Source organism: Neovison vison, chromosome 3, assembly GCF_020171115.1.
Source record: "Neovison vison isolate M4711 chromosome 3, ASM_NN_V1, whole genome shotgun sequence".
NCBI classification, from domain to species: Eukaryota; Metazoa; Chordata; class Mammalia; order Carnivora; family Mustelidae; genus Neogale; species Neogale vison.
In genome coordinates this window covers 219,548,508-219,565,542 of record NC_058093.1, presented here as the reverse complement: position 1 = coordinate 219,565,542, position 17,035 = coordinate 219,548,508, and the positions used below count along the sequence as shown (strand labels likewise).

Below are 17,035 nucleotides of genomic sequence, written 5' to 3'. Positions count from 1 at the left end.
AGAAAAAAACAGAACCACAAAACCAAAATGGGGAGGGGGGGATCTGCTTGGAGCCTCCATATGCCAGAACTTCCTGTAAGAGGTTGAAGACATAGATCTTCATATCAGCACTAACAGTCCAACTTCCTTGGTTATTGTATGATCAGGAGTTTGGGACAGAGGAGATTTTTAGTCATCTTTTGGGTTGTCTCTGGTTAAGATGGTGTTCTGTCAAAAGATTTCCTGAAACAAATACTGGGCTCTAGGGCCACCACCTTTAGCGCCAGACAGACAGACAAACAACGGGGAAAGATGGAGTCTGTGCCCAGGGGCTGCTGGGAGTAACCAAGTCTGGGTGTCACTGCACACACTGGGGAGAGTGCCAGACCCGTTCCTGATCGGAGTTCCAGAATTGAATGGAAACTAAAGCAACCTGGAGGCATTGAGTTCTCCCACCCACTAGGTGGTAGTGGGGCTCATTGGAACGCTTCATTCCCATCCGGAAATTCGGGTCTCAGACACACTGGTAGAAAGAAGCGCTTTCCTTCAGGGAAAACCACGTCCATATTCAGGGAGGGGCAACCCAAGAGTATGGTCCCAGGCAGACCACAGAGTAAACGTTTATGGAATAATAAGGGAGACTTGCATCATAGTAAGCGCCAGCCTCATAAGACCCTGTCTCCTGGGGCTTGAAATTTTGTGCTTTGCACAGCAGAAGTGTGCAGATGTTTGCATTTTTGATACCTGTCAGTGGTTATGGACATCGCCTAGCCTTGGGTCTTGAAGACCTGGATAGGTGAATAAAGGACCATGACAGCTTTTTGTTCTACATTTTTGCTGCTGGGCTTCCTGCTGGTTGACCTGCCCACCTGCCCTTGCTGGACTAAGGCAGCAAAGGTAATGAAGGTTGTGTGGGAGGGCTGGGGGTTGGGGGCGTGTAGAGGGCAGTAAAGGCAGGGAGGGCCTTGGGCTGCTTTGAGGAGGCCTTCCCAAGACTTCCCACCCTTCTCATGCCCTTCTTTCCATGACAGTCTATGCACAGTTCAAGGGCAACTGCCCTCTGCAGCCGTGGCCCAGTTTACCCGTGACCTTCATAGAACCACATCCACCAGGCTGCATCTTTTCCATTCTTTCTTTGAAACAGCCCTATCTTGAGAGTTTTGTGACTTTATAAAGATAGGGTTTCTGACGATCACAAGACCACTCATCTCCCAACTGCGTAATCTCCCAATCTATGGTTTAGATTTGTTTTGAAACAGTATTCGGCCCGGGTTGGGGGGGTGGGGTTCCTGGGTGGCTTAGTCGGCTAAGCATTGGACTCTTGATCTCGGCTCAGGTCTTGATCTCAGAGTTGTGCGTTCAAGCCCCGCATTGGGCTCCACACTGGGCGTGGAGCCTACTTAAGAAAAACGAAAGAAACAATATTTGGGCCCAAACTTGACTAGGTAAAACGACGAAATGATCTCAGATGTGGAGATTGGTTCAGGGCTATGCCTTGTCTATTTTTAAACTGAAAATGTGAGGTGAGGGGGGAAGTGTGACCAAGCAGTGTTCTGTGTTTTTTAATTTGCTTTGGGAATAGTATAATAAATGTGTCATTTTCTAAATCTGGATTATTCAGGGCCTATTTTAAATCCCGGTCTGGCTCCTGACAATCCAGTTCTCAGCAAGACCCTGGGTTGACCCCCCTCCTGTCTCGTCCTGGTAGGGGCAGAAAATACAACCTTATTTAATAGCAGCTTCCATTGATTTTTTAAAGTAAGTCAGCTGTGAGAATTCTCGTTTTCTCAAACAAACTGTTTGTACTTAGATCCTGTGTATTAGCCGGGTTGTGTCTGAGTCCATTAAATGGGAGCGGTAAATGGGTTTTAAGCACCTTATTCTTGGCCTGCTGTTTTTACTATGGAAACCAGGAGAAACCCTTCAACTGTCCTAGATTTTAAAATGCCTTTTAAAAAGTGCCTGTCCCGAGTGGGTCATGCCTCACCTCCAGATCCTGGTGACCTCCGCATTCCTGTGGAGACGGGAAGCCTGGAAGCGTGAACAGCCACATGGCTGAAGACCCTGTGACCCCAGGTCCTGCAGCCTTTCATCTGGGGCCATCAGGCTCTCCAGGTGCGCCAGCCCCGAAGCGGGAGGCTCCAGGTGCTCCTAATCGGGTCTGGTCTGAATGCGCAGTTCCCCGAGGTGCTGGGTGATGGTGGAATGAAAGCCAAATAAAGGAACAAGAGGTCCTGTTGATTACCTCATCTTCAGTGCTAGTCCTCAGGGCCCTTCTAGATCTGGGGAGGATTTGGGAAGACTGTGGTATCACCTGAGAAGACACAGCCCCTACTTCCTGTTAACTCTGGGCCCACAGACTGTTGGCCTCCAGCAAGGGAGTCTGTGCCCCTAAGGGCCTTTTGGAGCAAGGCCATGCCACCTGGCCCCAAGCTGTCCTCCCTGGGCCATCGTGTCCTCTCCCTCTGGAGGCGGGGAATAGGGCTACCATGGCCCTTTCTTCATTGCTCCGGACAGCCCCCTGCCTCTCCACCGAGGGGCCAGGATTGGGAACTGGAAGGGACCCGAGTGGTGATAACATAGGCTTCCTCCTCCTCTCAGGTGGGGAAACTGAGACTGGAACTCCGATTTGGTGACTTGCCCACCCTTGGCAGCTTGTCCCTCCCGACTGCAGCTTCCCGGTGAGGCAGTGGGGTGGGACGGACAAGTGGTAGAAGGGGCTTGAAACTGAGTCTCAGTTCAACAAGAAATGAGTCCCAGGGGAAGAAGGAGAGCTTCGGCAGCACAGCACCCTGGGTTCCTCCGGCTCATTAAGTTGCTGGGGACTTTGTAGCATCCCCCAGGATTTCTCAGTCCTGCTTCTTTGGTACACGGCGCTGGGAAAGGTCTGGTAAAAGCTGTGGGATAAGACTGCCCTCTAGTGGGCTCGGGAAGCCATTGGTCCAGCCACTTTCAGGTCTCTAGGCTCCGTTGCTGCCTTCTTTTGCTGAAGCCCCATAGTGATTATTCCCTCAGTAGGAATGCCTTCAATTCAAATTTTATTCTTTGTTAAACATTCTGGCTCACAGAGTTGATCTCTGAACAACATTATTTGCCCATCTTATAGGAGGTTTGGGGTTTTCTTTTTGTTGTTGTTTTCCCCCCACCTTAGAGGTATCTTACTTCTCTAATAAGATTCAGGCCCCTAAAAGCAAGGGTGATGTTTTATGTCCTGTTCTTCCCCAGCTGCCATCCCGTTGTCTGCTTCGCTGGACATGAAATTAGAAGTTTCGCTGGGATAGAAAAGAATCCTCCCTCAAAAAAGAATTCCACCCTTCACATTTGTTCCTAAAACATTCTCATCTCAGCTCTCTGATCCATAGTTCCCCAAGTGGTTGAATCATCTGAATCCCTCAGAAAACTTCCAGAACTCAGTTTCCTGGGCCTTCCTCCAGCCCCGCTGAATCAGTCTCTGTGGTTTGAGCCAGGAAATCTGCTTTACAAACTTCCCAAGTGGTTTTGGAAGTGGAGCCAGGTTTGGCAGCCAACTGCTCTAAATCCCCATTTACAATTTTTTTTTTTCATGGCTTTTTCCCTCTGACAGCATCTCTAAAGGTCTTCAGCTTATGTCAGTTATTAAAATTGACCATTCTGAGACTCCTTCGGAAATACTCGGTGTGCTGTTCTAACTACAGTCCTGGCTGACATGGGAAGGAAGAAGGACCACAAGAGAAGGACCAAAGGCGTTTACTTTGGTTGCCAGTGGCTCTGTGTTCATAGCAGAAAATACTGAAACCAATACCTTCATGCTGACTGGGCAGGTCATTTATGTGTTTTTCATGTTTGGCCAGACAGGGAGACAAAGGTTAACCGAGTACCCAGTTACAAACGTTCACCGGTTCTAACTCCTCTGGTTTTCAATCAGCCGTACAATGTAGGTGGCATTGTCCCATTTTTTACAGATGGAAAAGTTGAGGCTTTGGGAAGTTAGTAAGTTGCCCCAAGTCATGGAAGTTGCTGACTGTCAGATTCTGCATTCAAATACCAGTCTGATTGCCAAGACCAGCTTTGGAAAGGTAAGAGGACCAAGTGTGCCAACCTGTTCTTTTTAACTCTGCCAGGCCAAGCGGGCAGTGCAGCGAGGAGCCACTGCGGTCATCTTTGATGTGTCAGAAAACCCAGAAGCTATCGATCAGGTAAACTCCATGGGCCACGGGGCATGGCTATCTCCCTGAGAGAGGCGCTTTTAGTTAGCTGGGCTTGTCGTGGGGGCATCCCCCTCACTTCAGGGCTCCGCACTTGTCTGTTGACACTAGAGACCCGTGTTTAGATGTCATTCCTACTTGGAGGAGAGGGTATTGAGTAGGCCTGAAGAGCCAGGAAGTTGGTGGTTGGGGGCATTTTCAAAGACCCTTCCATCCTGCCCAGTCCATCCTAAAAGCATCATTCTGCGCCTTGTCCTTCAGAAGCTCCAAGGCTGTAACGCTTGAGGTCTTTGAGGATTTTCAAACGGTTTTTACTGTTCTTTTCCTTCAATCTCTCTCCCTCTCTTGCTTCTTAAAGCAAGAGCGTCTTTTAACCAGACCTGTCTCTTCTTCCTCAGCTAAACCAGGGCTCAGAAGACCCGCTCAAGAGGCCAGTGGTGTACGTGAAGGGTGCAGATGCCATCAAGTTGATGAACATTGTCAACAAGCAGAAAGTAGCTCGAGCAAGGATTCAGCACCGCCCCCCTCGAGTGAGCCTCCATCGGCCACGGCCAGCCTCGCCCTGTGCCCTCTCTGCTGCTCCCCGAGCCTTTATTCCCTTTGGGCTTCCGGCTTTTGTTGCGGTCTTCTTTCCGTGTAAAATGCTAATGCAGCCTAGGTTCCTACAGTTTAGATCAGACTTCAGGTTGGAGGCCAAGGAGAAATATTACTCCTGTTTCTTTATTAGTATTATTTTTTAGGATTTTATTTATTTGAGAGAGAGTGCGAGCGAGCGTGCACACACATGGGAGGTGGGGGTCAGAGAGGGAGAGAGGGTCTCAAGCAGACTTTGCACGGAGCGCTTAGCCCCATGCGGAGCTCAGCGTCACCACCTGAGATCATGACCTGAGCCAAAATCAAGAGTCAGACGTTTAACCGACTGAGCCTGCCATGAACTCCCCCCACAACACGTGTTCCTTTAGAGAGGATTCGAGAAGACCTTCCAGGAATAGAGTTTGTGCTAAAGGGTCTCTGGTATCTTCCGCCCGGCACTCCCTCTTGGTAACTTCTGCCCTTCTTTCTCTTCCATTCCACCTCCCTCTGAAAGGCTGGGGAGGAGTGAAGGAAGGAGTGCCTGGCTTCCTGTGTCCCCCTCCTTCCATCTGGCCCAGACTAGAGAAAAAGGCTGGTAGTGTAGTTCTTTCTTCCCAGAAGGCAAATTGCATTATTAAAAAGCCCTAACTTGTATTTGAGTCTGGAGCACTTAGCTTTCAACTGGGATTGAAGTTTATGCCTTCTAGGTGGTTGTTGAATAGCACGGTGGCTTCTCCGGAGCGTGTCGAAGGGACACTGCTGCCCAGTGACTCTTAAAAGGCATCTTCTGCCCAAACCCCTACCTTTCCAGGCTGAAGGTTCTGGGAACCTGGGACAGGATATAGAGAGATAGAGAGATACATACATACACACACATACATATATATGGTTTATTTCCTTATCACAAATATTCACGTATAGGGTGACTCTTCGTACACACAAAGCATCTAGATACCCATAGCATTCAGTTAGCAAAACTCTAATCCTCTTGGCCAACTGCAAGTCCTAGACAAGGTGGCTTCAAGGTTTCTGGAAGCAGTGTGCCCTGAGGAAAAGGTAAGGACTCAAAGTGGAAGGGATTGGCAGAAGAACAGCCTTTGGTGGCTTCTTTTTAAAGGAAAAACGAGCCCTTTGCTGAATGTGACTCACTGTAGTGGAAGCTGATATTGTGGAAGCAGCATACAATTTTCTGAGTTGTTGTAAACCGTTAATTATATGGTTAGTAATCACTGTTCCCTCAAAACATGACACTCACTCCTTTGTCCCATAAATATGATATTTGTGTTTATTTGGATGGGCCTCTCCTACCAGTTACAGCGAACTTTGCGCTCTTCCACGGGGAGCTGGGCATTCCAACAGGCGTGCTCTTGGCCGGGACTGGGCAGGCTGCCCCCGCCACACCAAGGGGGGCTGTCTGGGCCCGGGGAGCACAGCACGTGTGCAGGTTAGCAGAACCCCAGGTGTTGCTTGCAAACAACGGGAGAGACACACCTGAGTCACCCCAGTCGTATCCCAACTGGGGCTGACCCGACCCATGCGCCGATCCCCAGGCTGAAGAGACCTGTGACTCATCGGATGTGTATTCTGTTCCAGCAACCCACAGAGTACTTTGACATGGGGATTTTCCTGGCGTTCTTCGTCGTGGTCTCCTTGGTCTGCCTCATCCTTCTCGTCAAAATCAAGCTGAAACAGCGGCGCAGTCAGGTAAGAGCCCCAAGCAGCCCGTGAGTGCAGGTGCCCGCTGCCCTGTCCCAGGTGGGAACTGGGGGGTGGGGGCCTGCAGTCCACCGCCTTGTCCCAGCACACCGGGAGCAGCAGAGATGGAGCAAAATGAGAGCAAAGCTTATCACCCTGTGTCTTCTCTATTCCAGAAGGGCCAGAACCACAAAGGCCAAGCACTGGGAGGGCTTCCATCTGGGAGGTTTTCTCATGAAATGCCTAAGTGTTCATGCGGAGCCCTAGAGCCTTGCTCCTAAGATAGAATCTGGGCACCAGCAGCATCCCCTGGGAGCCTTGGCAGAAATGCAGACTCTCGGGCCGTACCCCAGACCTGCTGAGCCGGAAGCTGCATCTTCCAAGCCCTCCAGACGATTCCCAATGAACAGAGTAGCCACTTTCCTGCTCCACCCGACATATCACCATGCTCATAGAAAGGCAGGATTTGGGGGCAGAGGTTGATGGAGAGGGTAAGCGGGAATCTGGACCATCCCGTGTGTAGTGTGACCTCTCAGGAGAGACAGTGGATGCTGGCAGGCAGTCTGTGCGAGACTCACTGATTACTCACCAAGTGAGAGTGGTCATTAGCCCAACATAACAGTGGGTGTGTTTGCCCACAAATTGCCTCATTTGCCCTCGGAACTTTCTTCAGTATAAAGAGGGGGAACCCGAGGCATCGAGCAGGTGAATTACTCAGGGTCTTGCAGAGTTGACCAACTAATTGAAGTCGACCTCTGCTGGGTCTGCCACTTGGGAGAAGCCTGGGTTCAAGTCGCTGACCCTCAGGAGTCTGGAAGTCCCATGTCACGGCAGTCTGAATTTTTAGCACCCGCTCAGAAGCCTGTAGCATTATGCCCGTCCCCGGGCACTGGGTGCCATGGCTCCAGGGGTGACTACCACTGTTAGTACATCCCAGACCCTAACACAGACCATGTTCCACCACACAGAATTCCATGAACAGGCTGGCTGTGCAGGCTCTGGAGAAGATGGAAACCAGGAAGTTCAACTCCAAGAGCAAGGGGCGCCGGGAGGGGAGCTGTGGGGCACTGGACACACTCAGCAGCAGCTCAACGTCCGACTGCGCCATCTGCCTGGAGAAGTATATCGACGGGGAGGTAAGCACAGAGGCAGGGTCCATCCTGACTGGGGACAAGGTAGATAGGTCAGCAGAGGCGAACACAGCCTGGAAGGATGGGGCCCTAGGTCTTTGCCCACAGCTTTGCAGGAGCAGAAGGGTGATGGCTAGGCCCCAGGGGCGTGGCCGGAAGCATCCTAATTGCTCTTCACCCTGGGAAATGGGTGGCCACAACTCAGATACACTCTCTCCAGAGGGCCCAGCTTCCACCCATGGCATTTCAGAAGTTGATCAGAAACATATGGTAGGCCAGAAAAGGTCTGGTGTTAAGAACATTGACACCTATTGACTTAATTTTAGAATCACTCTTCTGAAAGCAGACACTGACTCAAAACAAACCTCTCTGTGCAAAGCTGCGTGGAACACTGGCTGATTTTACTTGGGAGGCAAGGGGATGTGATGGCCCCTTTTTTTTTCTCACCTTTTTTTTTTTTTTTAAGATTTTTACTTACCTATTTGACAGAGAGAGACACTGAGAGAGAGAACACAAGCAGGGGGAGTGGGAGAGGGAGAAGCAAGCTTCCCGCAGAGCAGGGAGCCCAATGTGAGGCTTGATCCCAGGATCCTGGGATCATGACCTGAGCCAAATGCAGACGCTTAACGACTGAGCCACCCAAGCGCCCCTTCTTCTAGCTTTTTATCCTGAAAATGTCAGACCTTCCAGAAAACTGCAGGAGTCCTACAGTGAATGATGTTTCATTTGCCCGCAGTCACCCTTTGCTAGCATCATGCCATGCCTGCTTAATCTCCTCACAGGCAGAGGCGTGCATCCACACACATTTTGGGGAATGGGGAGCAAACTACTTCAGAATCAGCTGCAGGCATCCGATGTATTCTGTTCCCGTGTAGCCTGTGGGGTGAAAATGAGTTTTTGCAGAGGACTTGAAATTAAGAGTCTTGAATAGCCTTTAGGTGCAGACTTCCCATATTCTAGTCCTGGCCCAGGCAGGTTCTAGCTTTGTGATCTTGGGCAGTGATTTCATTCTCTGTGCCCACGCTTGGGACATGGGCCCAAGAGTGACACGGGCTTCAGATGATCATGGAGCTTTCATGAGAAAATACAGTTTGAACTCTCCCACGGTCAGGAACAACGTTTGGTATTAGGTTGAGTGTTATTCTGTTGAGCTGGTCAGAGCATGAAAAAGCAGAGTCACGTTCGCAAACTTGGGTGAGGGGTACTTTGGCTCAGGAACTCCATAGCTAGTTATGCCTTAGAAAACCCCATCACCTTCTTTCTACATAGGCTGCTATGTTATAAACCATGTTCTCTTGGGTGAGTACTCAGGGTCCAGCAAAGGAGAGCTCTGCCCCTTTGCTGCCGCACCTGTCAATTCCAAGTCCTGGGCACCTTCCTTTCTATTGACCCCCAGTTGGAGGGCCCGGAGGGAGCCACCATCCCAGAGATGCATAAGGTCTTGGGGGCCCGGGGCTGCAGAAGCCATTGGCTTTGGTCTTCCCCTCGTGTGTGGCATGAATATGAATGCCCTCCTTGGGCAACAGGAAAGGACCCCTTTTCGGTGTGCTCCCTTCCTGAACGCTGAGGACTGTGGATGGGGCTTCCTCCTAGAAGCCAGACATGGGTGCTGACTCTGGGGCATGGTGTCCACCTGCAGCTAGAGACCGGGATAGGCCTGAAGAGGAAGCCTTTGGTATTGGCTTCTCGGGCCATGCTGGACTCCTTAAAAGGAAGCACGCATGGGGCTGAAGGCAGGACTGCTGTCCACCCGGGCCCTGCCTTCAGGCTGCGTGTCCTCTCTCCCTTCCCAGGAGCTGCGGGTTATCCCCTGTACTCACCGCTTTCACAGGAAGTGCGTGGACCCGTGGCTGCTGCAGCACCACACCTGCCCCCACTGTCGGCACAACATCATAGGTAATTGTCACCGTCTCCCCCCTCTTGTGGCACAGTCGCTTTCCCTACCAAGTGCTCAGCAGGAGTCTGGCATGTGCTATAGACAGTGAGCGAGCATTGCCCTCCAGAGCTGGAGGAGGGCCCAGGGTAGTGGAGCTCACCTGGCCCCAAGCCCTCTGGAGAGCCTGACCTGAAGAATTGCCCCAAGTTCACATTTTGGCTTTCACATGAGCCAGCTTCCTGACCTTGAGCAAAGCGACTGGCCTGTGCAGGCCCGAGGCCCATAGTCTCTCCAGCAGGAATTGTAGTGATGGCGCTCCCATGCCCAGTACCCTGATGCTGTTTCCATGCCACAGGAGGTGAGCGTGAGGGGCCGGGTTCGTGGTATTGCTCCTGCCCCCCTGTGATAGCAACATACCAGGCCTGGAGTGCAGGCTGTGCTCAGGATAGCTGTTGTCCCCGAGAGGGAAAGTGCCTTTTGTCTTGGTGTCTTTGTGGCTGTCTGCATGCTCTATGAGCATCTTCCTCATTCCGAGCCAAGGGCAGGTGGGAGATGGGCCCTTCCAGGTGTGACCATCCTGCAGATGGGGGGGTGGGCCAGCCTCTGCCTGTGTGGCCAGGTCTGGAGACAGCCGGCAGGGGCCTGAGTCCTGACCCCAGCCAAGTGGGTGTGGGACTGAGCCCGCTGCCTCCTGCCCCGCCCTCACTGATTCCTCCAACCTGTGGCACAAGGGTCCCCGGCCCCGCTGACCTTTTGTCCCCTGCCTTTCCTCAGAGCAAAAGGGCAACCCGACCGCCGTGTGCGTGGAGACCAGCAGCCTCGCACGTGGCCGGCAGCAGAGGGTGATCCTGCCGGTGCACTACCCCGGCCGCGTGCACAGGACCAATGGCATCCCGGCCTACCCCACCCGCACGAGCATGGACTCCCACGGGAACCCCGTCACGCTGCTGACCATGGACCGGCACGGGGAGCAGAGCCTCTACTCCCCACAAACCCCCACCTACATCCGTGGCTACCCACCCCTCCACCTGGACCCCAGCCTGGCCCCTCACCGCTGTGGCCTGGAGCACCGGGCCTACTCCCCAGCCCACCCCTTCCGCAGGCCCAAGTTCAGCGGCCGCGGCTTCTCCAAGGCAGCTTGCTTCTCTCAGTATGAGACCATGTACCAGCACTACTACTTCCGGGGCCTCAGCTACCCGGAGCAGGAGGGCCAGGCGCCGGCCGGCCTCGCACCCCGGGGCCCGGCCCGTGCCTTTGCGGCTAGCAGCGGCAGCAGCCTGCTCTTCCCTACCATGGTGCACATGGCCCCGCCGTCGCACCTGGAGAGCGGCAGCACGTCCAGCTTCAGCTGCTACCACGGCCACCGCTCGGTGTGCAGCGGCTACCTGGCTGACGGCCCGGGCAGCGACAGCAGCAGCAGCAGCAGCAGCAGCAGCACCTCCGGCCAGTGTCACTGCTCCTCCAGCGACTCGGTGGTGGACTGCACCGAGGTCAGCAACCAGGGTGTGTACGGGAGCTGCTCCACCTTCCGCAGCTCCCTCAGCAGTGACTACGACCCCTTCATCTACCGCAGCCGGAGCCCCTGCCGTGCCAGCGAGGTGGGGGCTGTGGGCGGCTCGGCCCGGGGGCCAGTGCTGGGCCTCGAGGGCTCCCCGCCACCTGAGGACCTCTCGGCGGCCCACAGTCAAGGTGCTGGGCGAGCAGAGCCTTGGCCCGGCCCCTCCTCACCCTCGGGGGACCAGCTGTCCACCTGCAGCCTGGAGATGAACTACAGCAGCAACTCCTCCCTGGAGCCCAGGGGGCCCACTAGCTCTACCTCAGAAGTGGGGCTCGAGGCTTCTCCTGGGGCGGCCCCAGACCTCAGGAGGACCTGGAAGGGGGCCCGCGAGGGGCTGTCGTGTGCCTGCTGCTGTGAGCCCCAGCCCTCCGCCCTGGAGCCCAGCGGCGGAGTGGCCGGGGGCAGTACACTGTTCCTGGGCCCCCCGCTCTGTGAGGCCTGTGGCCCCACGGGCAGAGAGGTGCAGCCGGGAAGCTCCCAGGGCCTGTACAACCTTCACCCGGACCATTTGCCCAGGACAGATGGGGTGAAATACGAGGGCCTTCCCTGCTGCTTCTATGAAGAGAAGCAGGTGGCCTGTGGCAGCGGCGGGGGCCGCACCTGCTGTGTGGAGGACTGCTCGGTCAGTGTGCAGTACACGCTCGCCCAGGAGCCCCCACCCAGCTGCCCCCCAGGAGCCTGGGACCTGAGCCAGCGCATCCCCATCATTCCGGAGGATGTGGACTCTAACTTAGGCCTGCCCTCAGACTGCCAAGGAACCCATGGCTTCGGCCCCTGGGGTGGGACACTGGGCCCGGATGCCCTGCGACCCCACTGCAGCCTAGGAGCCACCCAGGAAGACGAGCCGATTCTGTGCCACCAGGCCAGGGCTCCGCTCTCGCCCGGCTGTCCTCCGGAGTGTGCAGAGGCCCCCAGGGCCACCTTCCCTGGTGCCCCCCAGGACACTCAGGAGTCCAGCACCACCGCCCCTGAGGCTGCAGGTGAGAGTAGGAGGGGACCGGAGGTCCTCCTCTTTCCGCTGCTTGTTTTCTAAGTGACTTCTCTGTGCCCTTGACCTCAGAGGCCGTCTGTACCTGATGACTTCCAAAGTAGTTCGTCCCCACCCCGGCCCTCCTCTGCGTTCCAGACCCATTAGGCCTCCTGTTCCCCTGGTCCTCAAAAGCATCCCGCCCAGTCTTGTCCACTGCCGCCCTCTCAAACTCCTCCCTCTTCGTGCCCCCCCCCTTCCTCCAGGCTCCCCACCCAGATGCTTGGGGCCCAAACCCACACTCTCCCAGAGCACCCCCTGCCCTCCATACTCCAGTGTCCTGGGCTTCTCAGCCTGCTGTGGGGACCCTGTGGGTTGGTTTTTCACCACCACCCCCCACGCCGTTCAGAAAATCAAATCCCCAGAGAAGTGAAGTTTAGCAAAGGACGTGCAGAATCCAACTCCGGGATTTTCATTCCATTCAGCAGACCTCATCAAGTTGCTATAAAGTTTCCAAACATTTTGTGTCCGTCATAAACAGTCCAACACCTTGGAGTAGCACCACGACACATTCCCCTTCCAAAGCACATCCCTAATGTCTCTCTTCTGTGTCCCCGCCTGCCGTCTCCTCAGTAGGCCCGTCTCCTCTCTCTGCGGCCAAAGCAGTGGCCTAACTGGTCTCTCACTGCTCTTGGCCTTCTGTTCAGCATGGGAGCCATGGGGGTCTTTTTTGAAATGTGTCTTTACACTGGAAAACCCTTCAGTGACTTGCCACTACCTCTAAATTTTAAAAAGGTGAACTCACCACATTCTGTAGGATCTGCCCCTCAGGCCACCACCTGCTTCACTCAACCTCCTTGCCCCTTGAACTTTCTATGGCCTCTGACCTGCTTCCTCAACAAGCCAAGTTCATCCCAGCTTCAGACTTCTCAGCTGCTTCTCCAGATCTTGGCTGAAATCGTGCCCTCCACCCTGCAGGGTCACTGTCACAGGCCTTGTTCACTTCCCAGGCTATCGCAGTCTGAGGTTACTTTGTTCTGAGGTCTGTGGGCTCTGGGAAGGGGTCTTCTCTTCTTCCCAGTGCCTGCGGCAGTGCCTGATGGTGCATCTTCAGTATGTTGTAAGTTCATGCTACCTAAGGGCTTCCAGAAGTCTCTGCCCATCCAGATGAGGGAGACTGGCTGTCTGGGAGGCACCCATGCCTTCCTGCCTTTGCCATATACACGGTCTGTCTGGTGTTCTGAGCTATCGCTCCCTAAGAGCCTGTGACACCAGGGATGGGCACCCAAGTTCCCCACCTGGACCCCTGTGTGTTGTGCCCAGGGTCTCCAGTGCCAGTTCTGTCCCCTTGATGATTTATTTGTATGTGTGTGTCTCTCTCTCTAGGACAGAGATCTTGCCCAGCAGACAGTGGCACAGGAGCCTGAGCTCAGAAGGAACTCTTACACGGAAATGGGGACTATATGGAGACTCCAAGCTCTGACTTCCTTCAGGAAAAAAAAAAAAAAAAGATTTTTTTTTTTTAGCTTTGACAAACACACAAAAGTGGTAATAAAGAGAGCCCTCCTTCTCAACCCAAAATGTGAGCCACCTGTGGCAAACTGCCTCCCACCCCCCATTAACAAACCAACAGACAAAATTCTCTGAGTCTTTTGCCTCTTTTGATAACATGGTATATTCTGTTTTGTAAAGTGTGTGTGCTTGGGGTCCCAAGGTGTGTGGGATTGAGTTCTCTGCTTTGTTTTTTAAGATATTATATGTAAATGTAAAAAGTTATTTAAATATATATTTTAAAGAACCCTAATCGCCAACTTTTGCTGAAAAAAAAAAAAAAAAGAAATCACTGCTGCATTAATTGAACCATATCATGTGTAGATACTGTTGTCTCCCTGGAGGGAGCTCAGGCCTTTGAAAAGCTCAGGGCTACACCTGCCTTAGAAAATGAACCAGAAACTTGAAGTAAAGTTAGTTGATATGGGTACAAACTCTGAGGAACAATGCAATGCTGCCTCTTTCTTTCTTGTGGCAAATCCCAACGTACAAAGTTTCGGGTCTTCTCCGAAGCCATGCTCTCTCCAGCCCACACCTGTAGGCAGCTGACGGGAACAGCTAGGGATAGGGCGGAAGGTCTGCAGCTCTCAGGAGCTGGTACAAGCCATCACTAGGCCAGCCCCAGGGTGACAGGGACAGTTCAGCCCAGTGTTCTTCGGTCTGTCCCTTTGGGTCATTGTCTTAGGTCAGAGGACAAGAGTTCACAATCCTGAACTCGGGCTTCCTACCCCTGGCTGCAGAAATGGTTTGAAGGGGTGTGTGGGGACAGACACCCGGAAGGAATGTAGTTTTGCGATCTTAGTGTCTAGGGGGTGGAAAGTGCTCTCAGTAACCCAGAAGAGGGACAGAGGGCGCTAGAGCATGCTTGCACCCAGGCGTCTGTGTGGGCGCAGCCAGTGTCCTTGGGCTGCCTTCCTGGGGACCCCGCAGAGTCAGCACCAAGCTCTGTTTGAATGATACGTTTCCCATCCCATTTCCCTCTGGAAGCACTGCTTTGGGGTTATTCAGCCCTCTGCCTCATGGCCGAAATGGCTCATCTCGCCTGCAAATGTCTACTATCTTTTCTACCTAATGCACTATTATGTATTGATTCTCCAGGAGACAGAGAAAGAGACTATCAGATAGTTTAGCCCCAAAGGGTAGGTTTTTGTATATTTTCCAAACGTTTGCTGTTCTTGTTTTCAAGAGAGAGGGAGAGTTTTAAAACCCAAACCATTAAAAAAAAAAAAAAAAAAGTGTTTCCATTGTAAAAGGGAGAATCTATTTAAAGCTATTTCAGATCAGGGACTGTCATCTTTTTTGTCCAATGTACTTCTTGTTCTTCCAAGACTTTTTTAGAAGAAACCAATCACATTAGCCCCTGTGTTCACTAACTCCTCTGGCCACTTTCATTCATTTTTATTCAGTTATCGTCATCTGATATGCTCATCTGCAGAACAGGAACCTCGTGGCCTCGCGCCCCCCCCCCCCAACCCCATCCACTAAGTATAGTGGGGAAGTAAGAGAGCGCCCAGGGTTGCCTATCGACGACAGTGATGACCCCTTCTCCAGTCAGGCCAGGGTCCAGACAAGAATACTTTTGACTGAGAATCTCACTGTATCCCAATCTTTTTTGCCCTTTTTTTGTTTTCTTTTTTAATCCAGCCCGTGATGAGGAAATTTACCTCCTTCTAGCCAGGCTTTGACAGAAAGAAATTCCAGCCTCAAACGATTGAACCAGTTGCCATTTAGGAGCTCAGTACGGTGAGCTTTGTCCTCTGGCCTCTGAGGTACAGTCCCCTGGGGGCTGCTTCCCGCCCCCCACCCCCGGGTCTATGCCCAGCACACCTGTTGGCGAGGGTGTGAGAAGGGCCTAAACTGTTGACATGTGATCCGGCCCGCCTTGATTTCTCGGGCCAGGAGTAGCAGCTGCTGAGGACAGACAACGGCTCTGCTTGCATTCCGTGGTTTTAGGGAAGGGGGTTGGGGGGATGGCTTCTAACAGGAACTGCAAAAAAAAAAAAAGCAGCTTCTCATTGTTGAGATTTTTGTTGTTGTTCGAGGTTTTGTTTTGTTTGTTTTGTTTTTAATGCCTTTGAGTGCATATGCTCTCCTTTGTCTGAAACCATACCCCCAAAGTGGCTTTCTTGAGCCTGGTCTGGGAAACTACTCCTCAACAGCCTTAAGCAATAAATAGAGGAGTAGGTAATGTGGCTTCCACGGGGCTTATTAAAATAAATGTGTCCAATTTTCGTTGGAAAGAGCAATAGTAACGGATGGCAAAAAGGAACACATTTTTCTGTAGTTTGCAGGGCAGTAGAAGCAGAAAAATGAAAATGTTAAAACTTGAAATATCAGCCATTGTTTCGAGTTTGTATTGGCCCACCAGACAGAGAGGTCACCGGAGTATAGTGACCAGCTATATTCCTGCCTCACTGTTCAAATTGAAAGAAATGTCTTCTTTGAAGTTGCAAGACTCCAGTAATGGCCTCTCAGGGGTGTGTTGGGGTCATATAGTCTTGGAAACTGGGAGCATCACATTTTCCATGAAGAATTGTCGCCCTCCACCCCCACCCCACACCCCAAGCCAGAGTGTGACTGTTAGGCCTGGTCCCATGGCCCAGCCCTGGGTATAGGACAGCCATGTAAACTAAAGAGTACTGGAACCAGTTAAAAAAACAGGGGTTTGGGAGTTCTGATCAACAAGGTACCTCTTTACGCCGGCTCTCTCTCAATCTCCCGCCTCTCTTGAACCCAAGCCATTTTTATAAAGCCCGATCTGCTGTCCCACCACTCAGACCCTCCCTTATGTGCTGCTAGTTTCTACTCAAAGCTCATGCAGGACTAATGCTTTTAATAAAAAATGAGGTCTAAAAAATAATTACTAATCAGAGTATTATTTTTTAAACAGACCTGCCTTTTTCTATTCTTTATATAAACTCTATTGTGTTGGTCTAACAAGACACTATTTTGAAATGTTTTTTTTTTAATTGCTCCCATAGCACTTAAAAAATATTTTGTAAAGACTTTGCTGTAAAGATTTTGTAATAAAATGGTCTAAGGGCTCCTTCTCCAATATTACCATTTTTTTTTAATGTTTTAAAGGCTAGAAAACAACTTATGTATATTCTGTATATGTATAGCAGCACATTTCATTTATGGAAATATGTTCTCAGAATATTTATTTACTAATATATTTATCTTAAGCCATGTCTTATGTTGAGAGTGTGACATTGTTGGAATAATCATTGAAAATGACTAACATGAGGCCCTGTAAATACATGATAATTGCACACAGATTTTGCATATTTGCCGACCAAAAATGATTTCAAACAAGTTGTAGTCTTCTATGGTTTTGTAACAAATTGTACAAATGACTGTAAAAAAAAATACAATTTTATCAAGTATGTGTTACATGTTGTCATTGCTCTGTTTGGTAAAGGTCTATAGATCCCACCTAGGAGAGAGCACCTTTAACTTCTCCTTGTTCATGTATGCGTCCGTAGGATCTCTTCTCTTGGTAACATAGAGTTCATGTTGTTG

General features: G+C 51.7%; 1 protein-coding gene across 1 annotated transcript in view; it reads left to right on the top strand.

The window, feature by feature from the left end:
• The window catches only part of ZNRF3 (zinc and ring finger 3), a 156,531-nt gene extending 139,625 nt beyond the window's left edge, over positions 1–16,906 (top strand). The window contains exons 3-9 of the mRNA XM_044243998.1: positions 4,080–4,154; positions 4,562–4,693; positions 6,330–6,440; positions 7,400–7,567; positions 9,355–9,457; positions 10,212–11,975; positions 13,349–16,906. Coding sequence (XP_044099933.1) covers positions 4,080–4,154; positions 4,562–4,693; positions 6,330–6,440; positions 7,400–7,567; positions 9,355–9,457; positions 10,212–11,975; positions 13,349–13,389 — 2,394 coding nt within the window. The 3' untranslated portion in view covers positions 13,390–16,906. The remainder of the gene's footprint in view (positions 1–4,079; positions 4,155–4,561; positions 4,694–6,329; positions 6,441–7,399; positions 7,568–9,354; positions 9,458–10,211; positions 11,976–13,348) is intronic.
• The last annotated feature ends 129 nt before the right edge of the window (positions 16,907–17,035 follow it).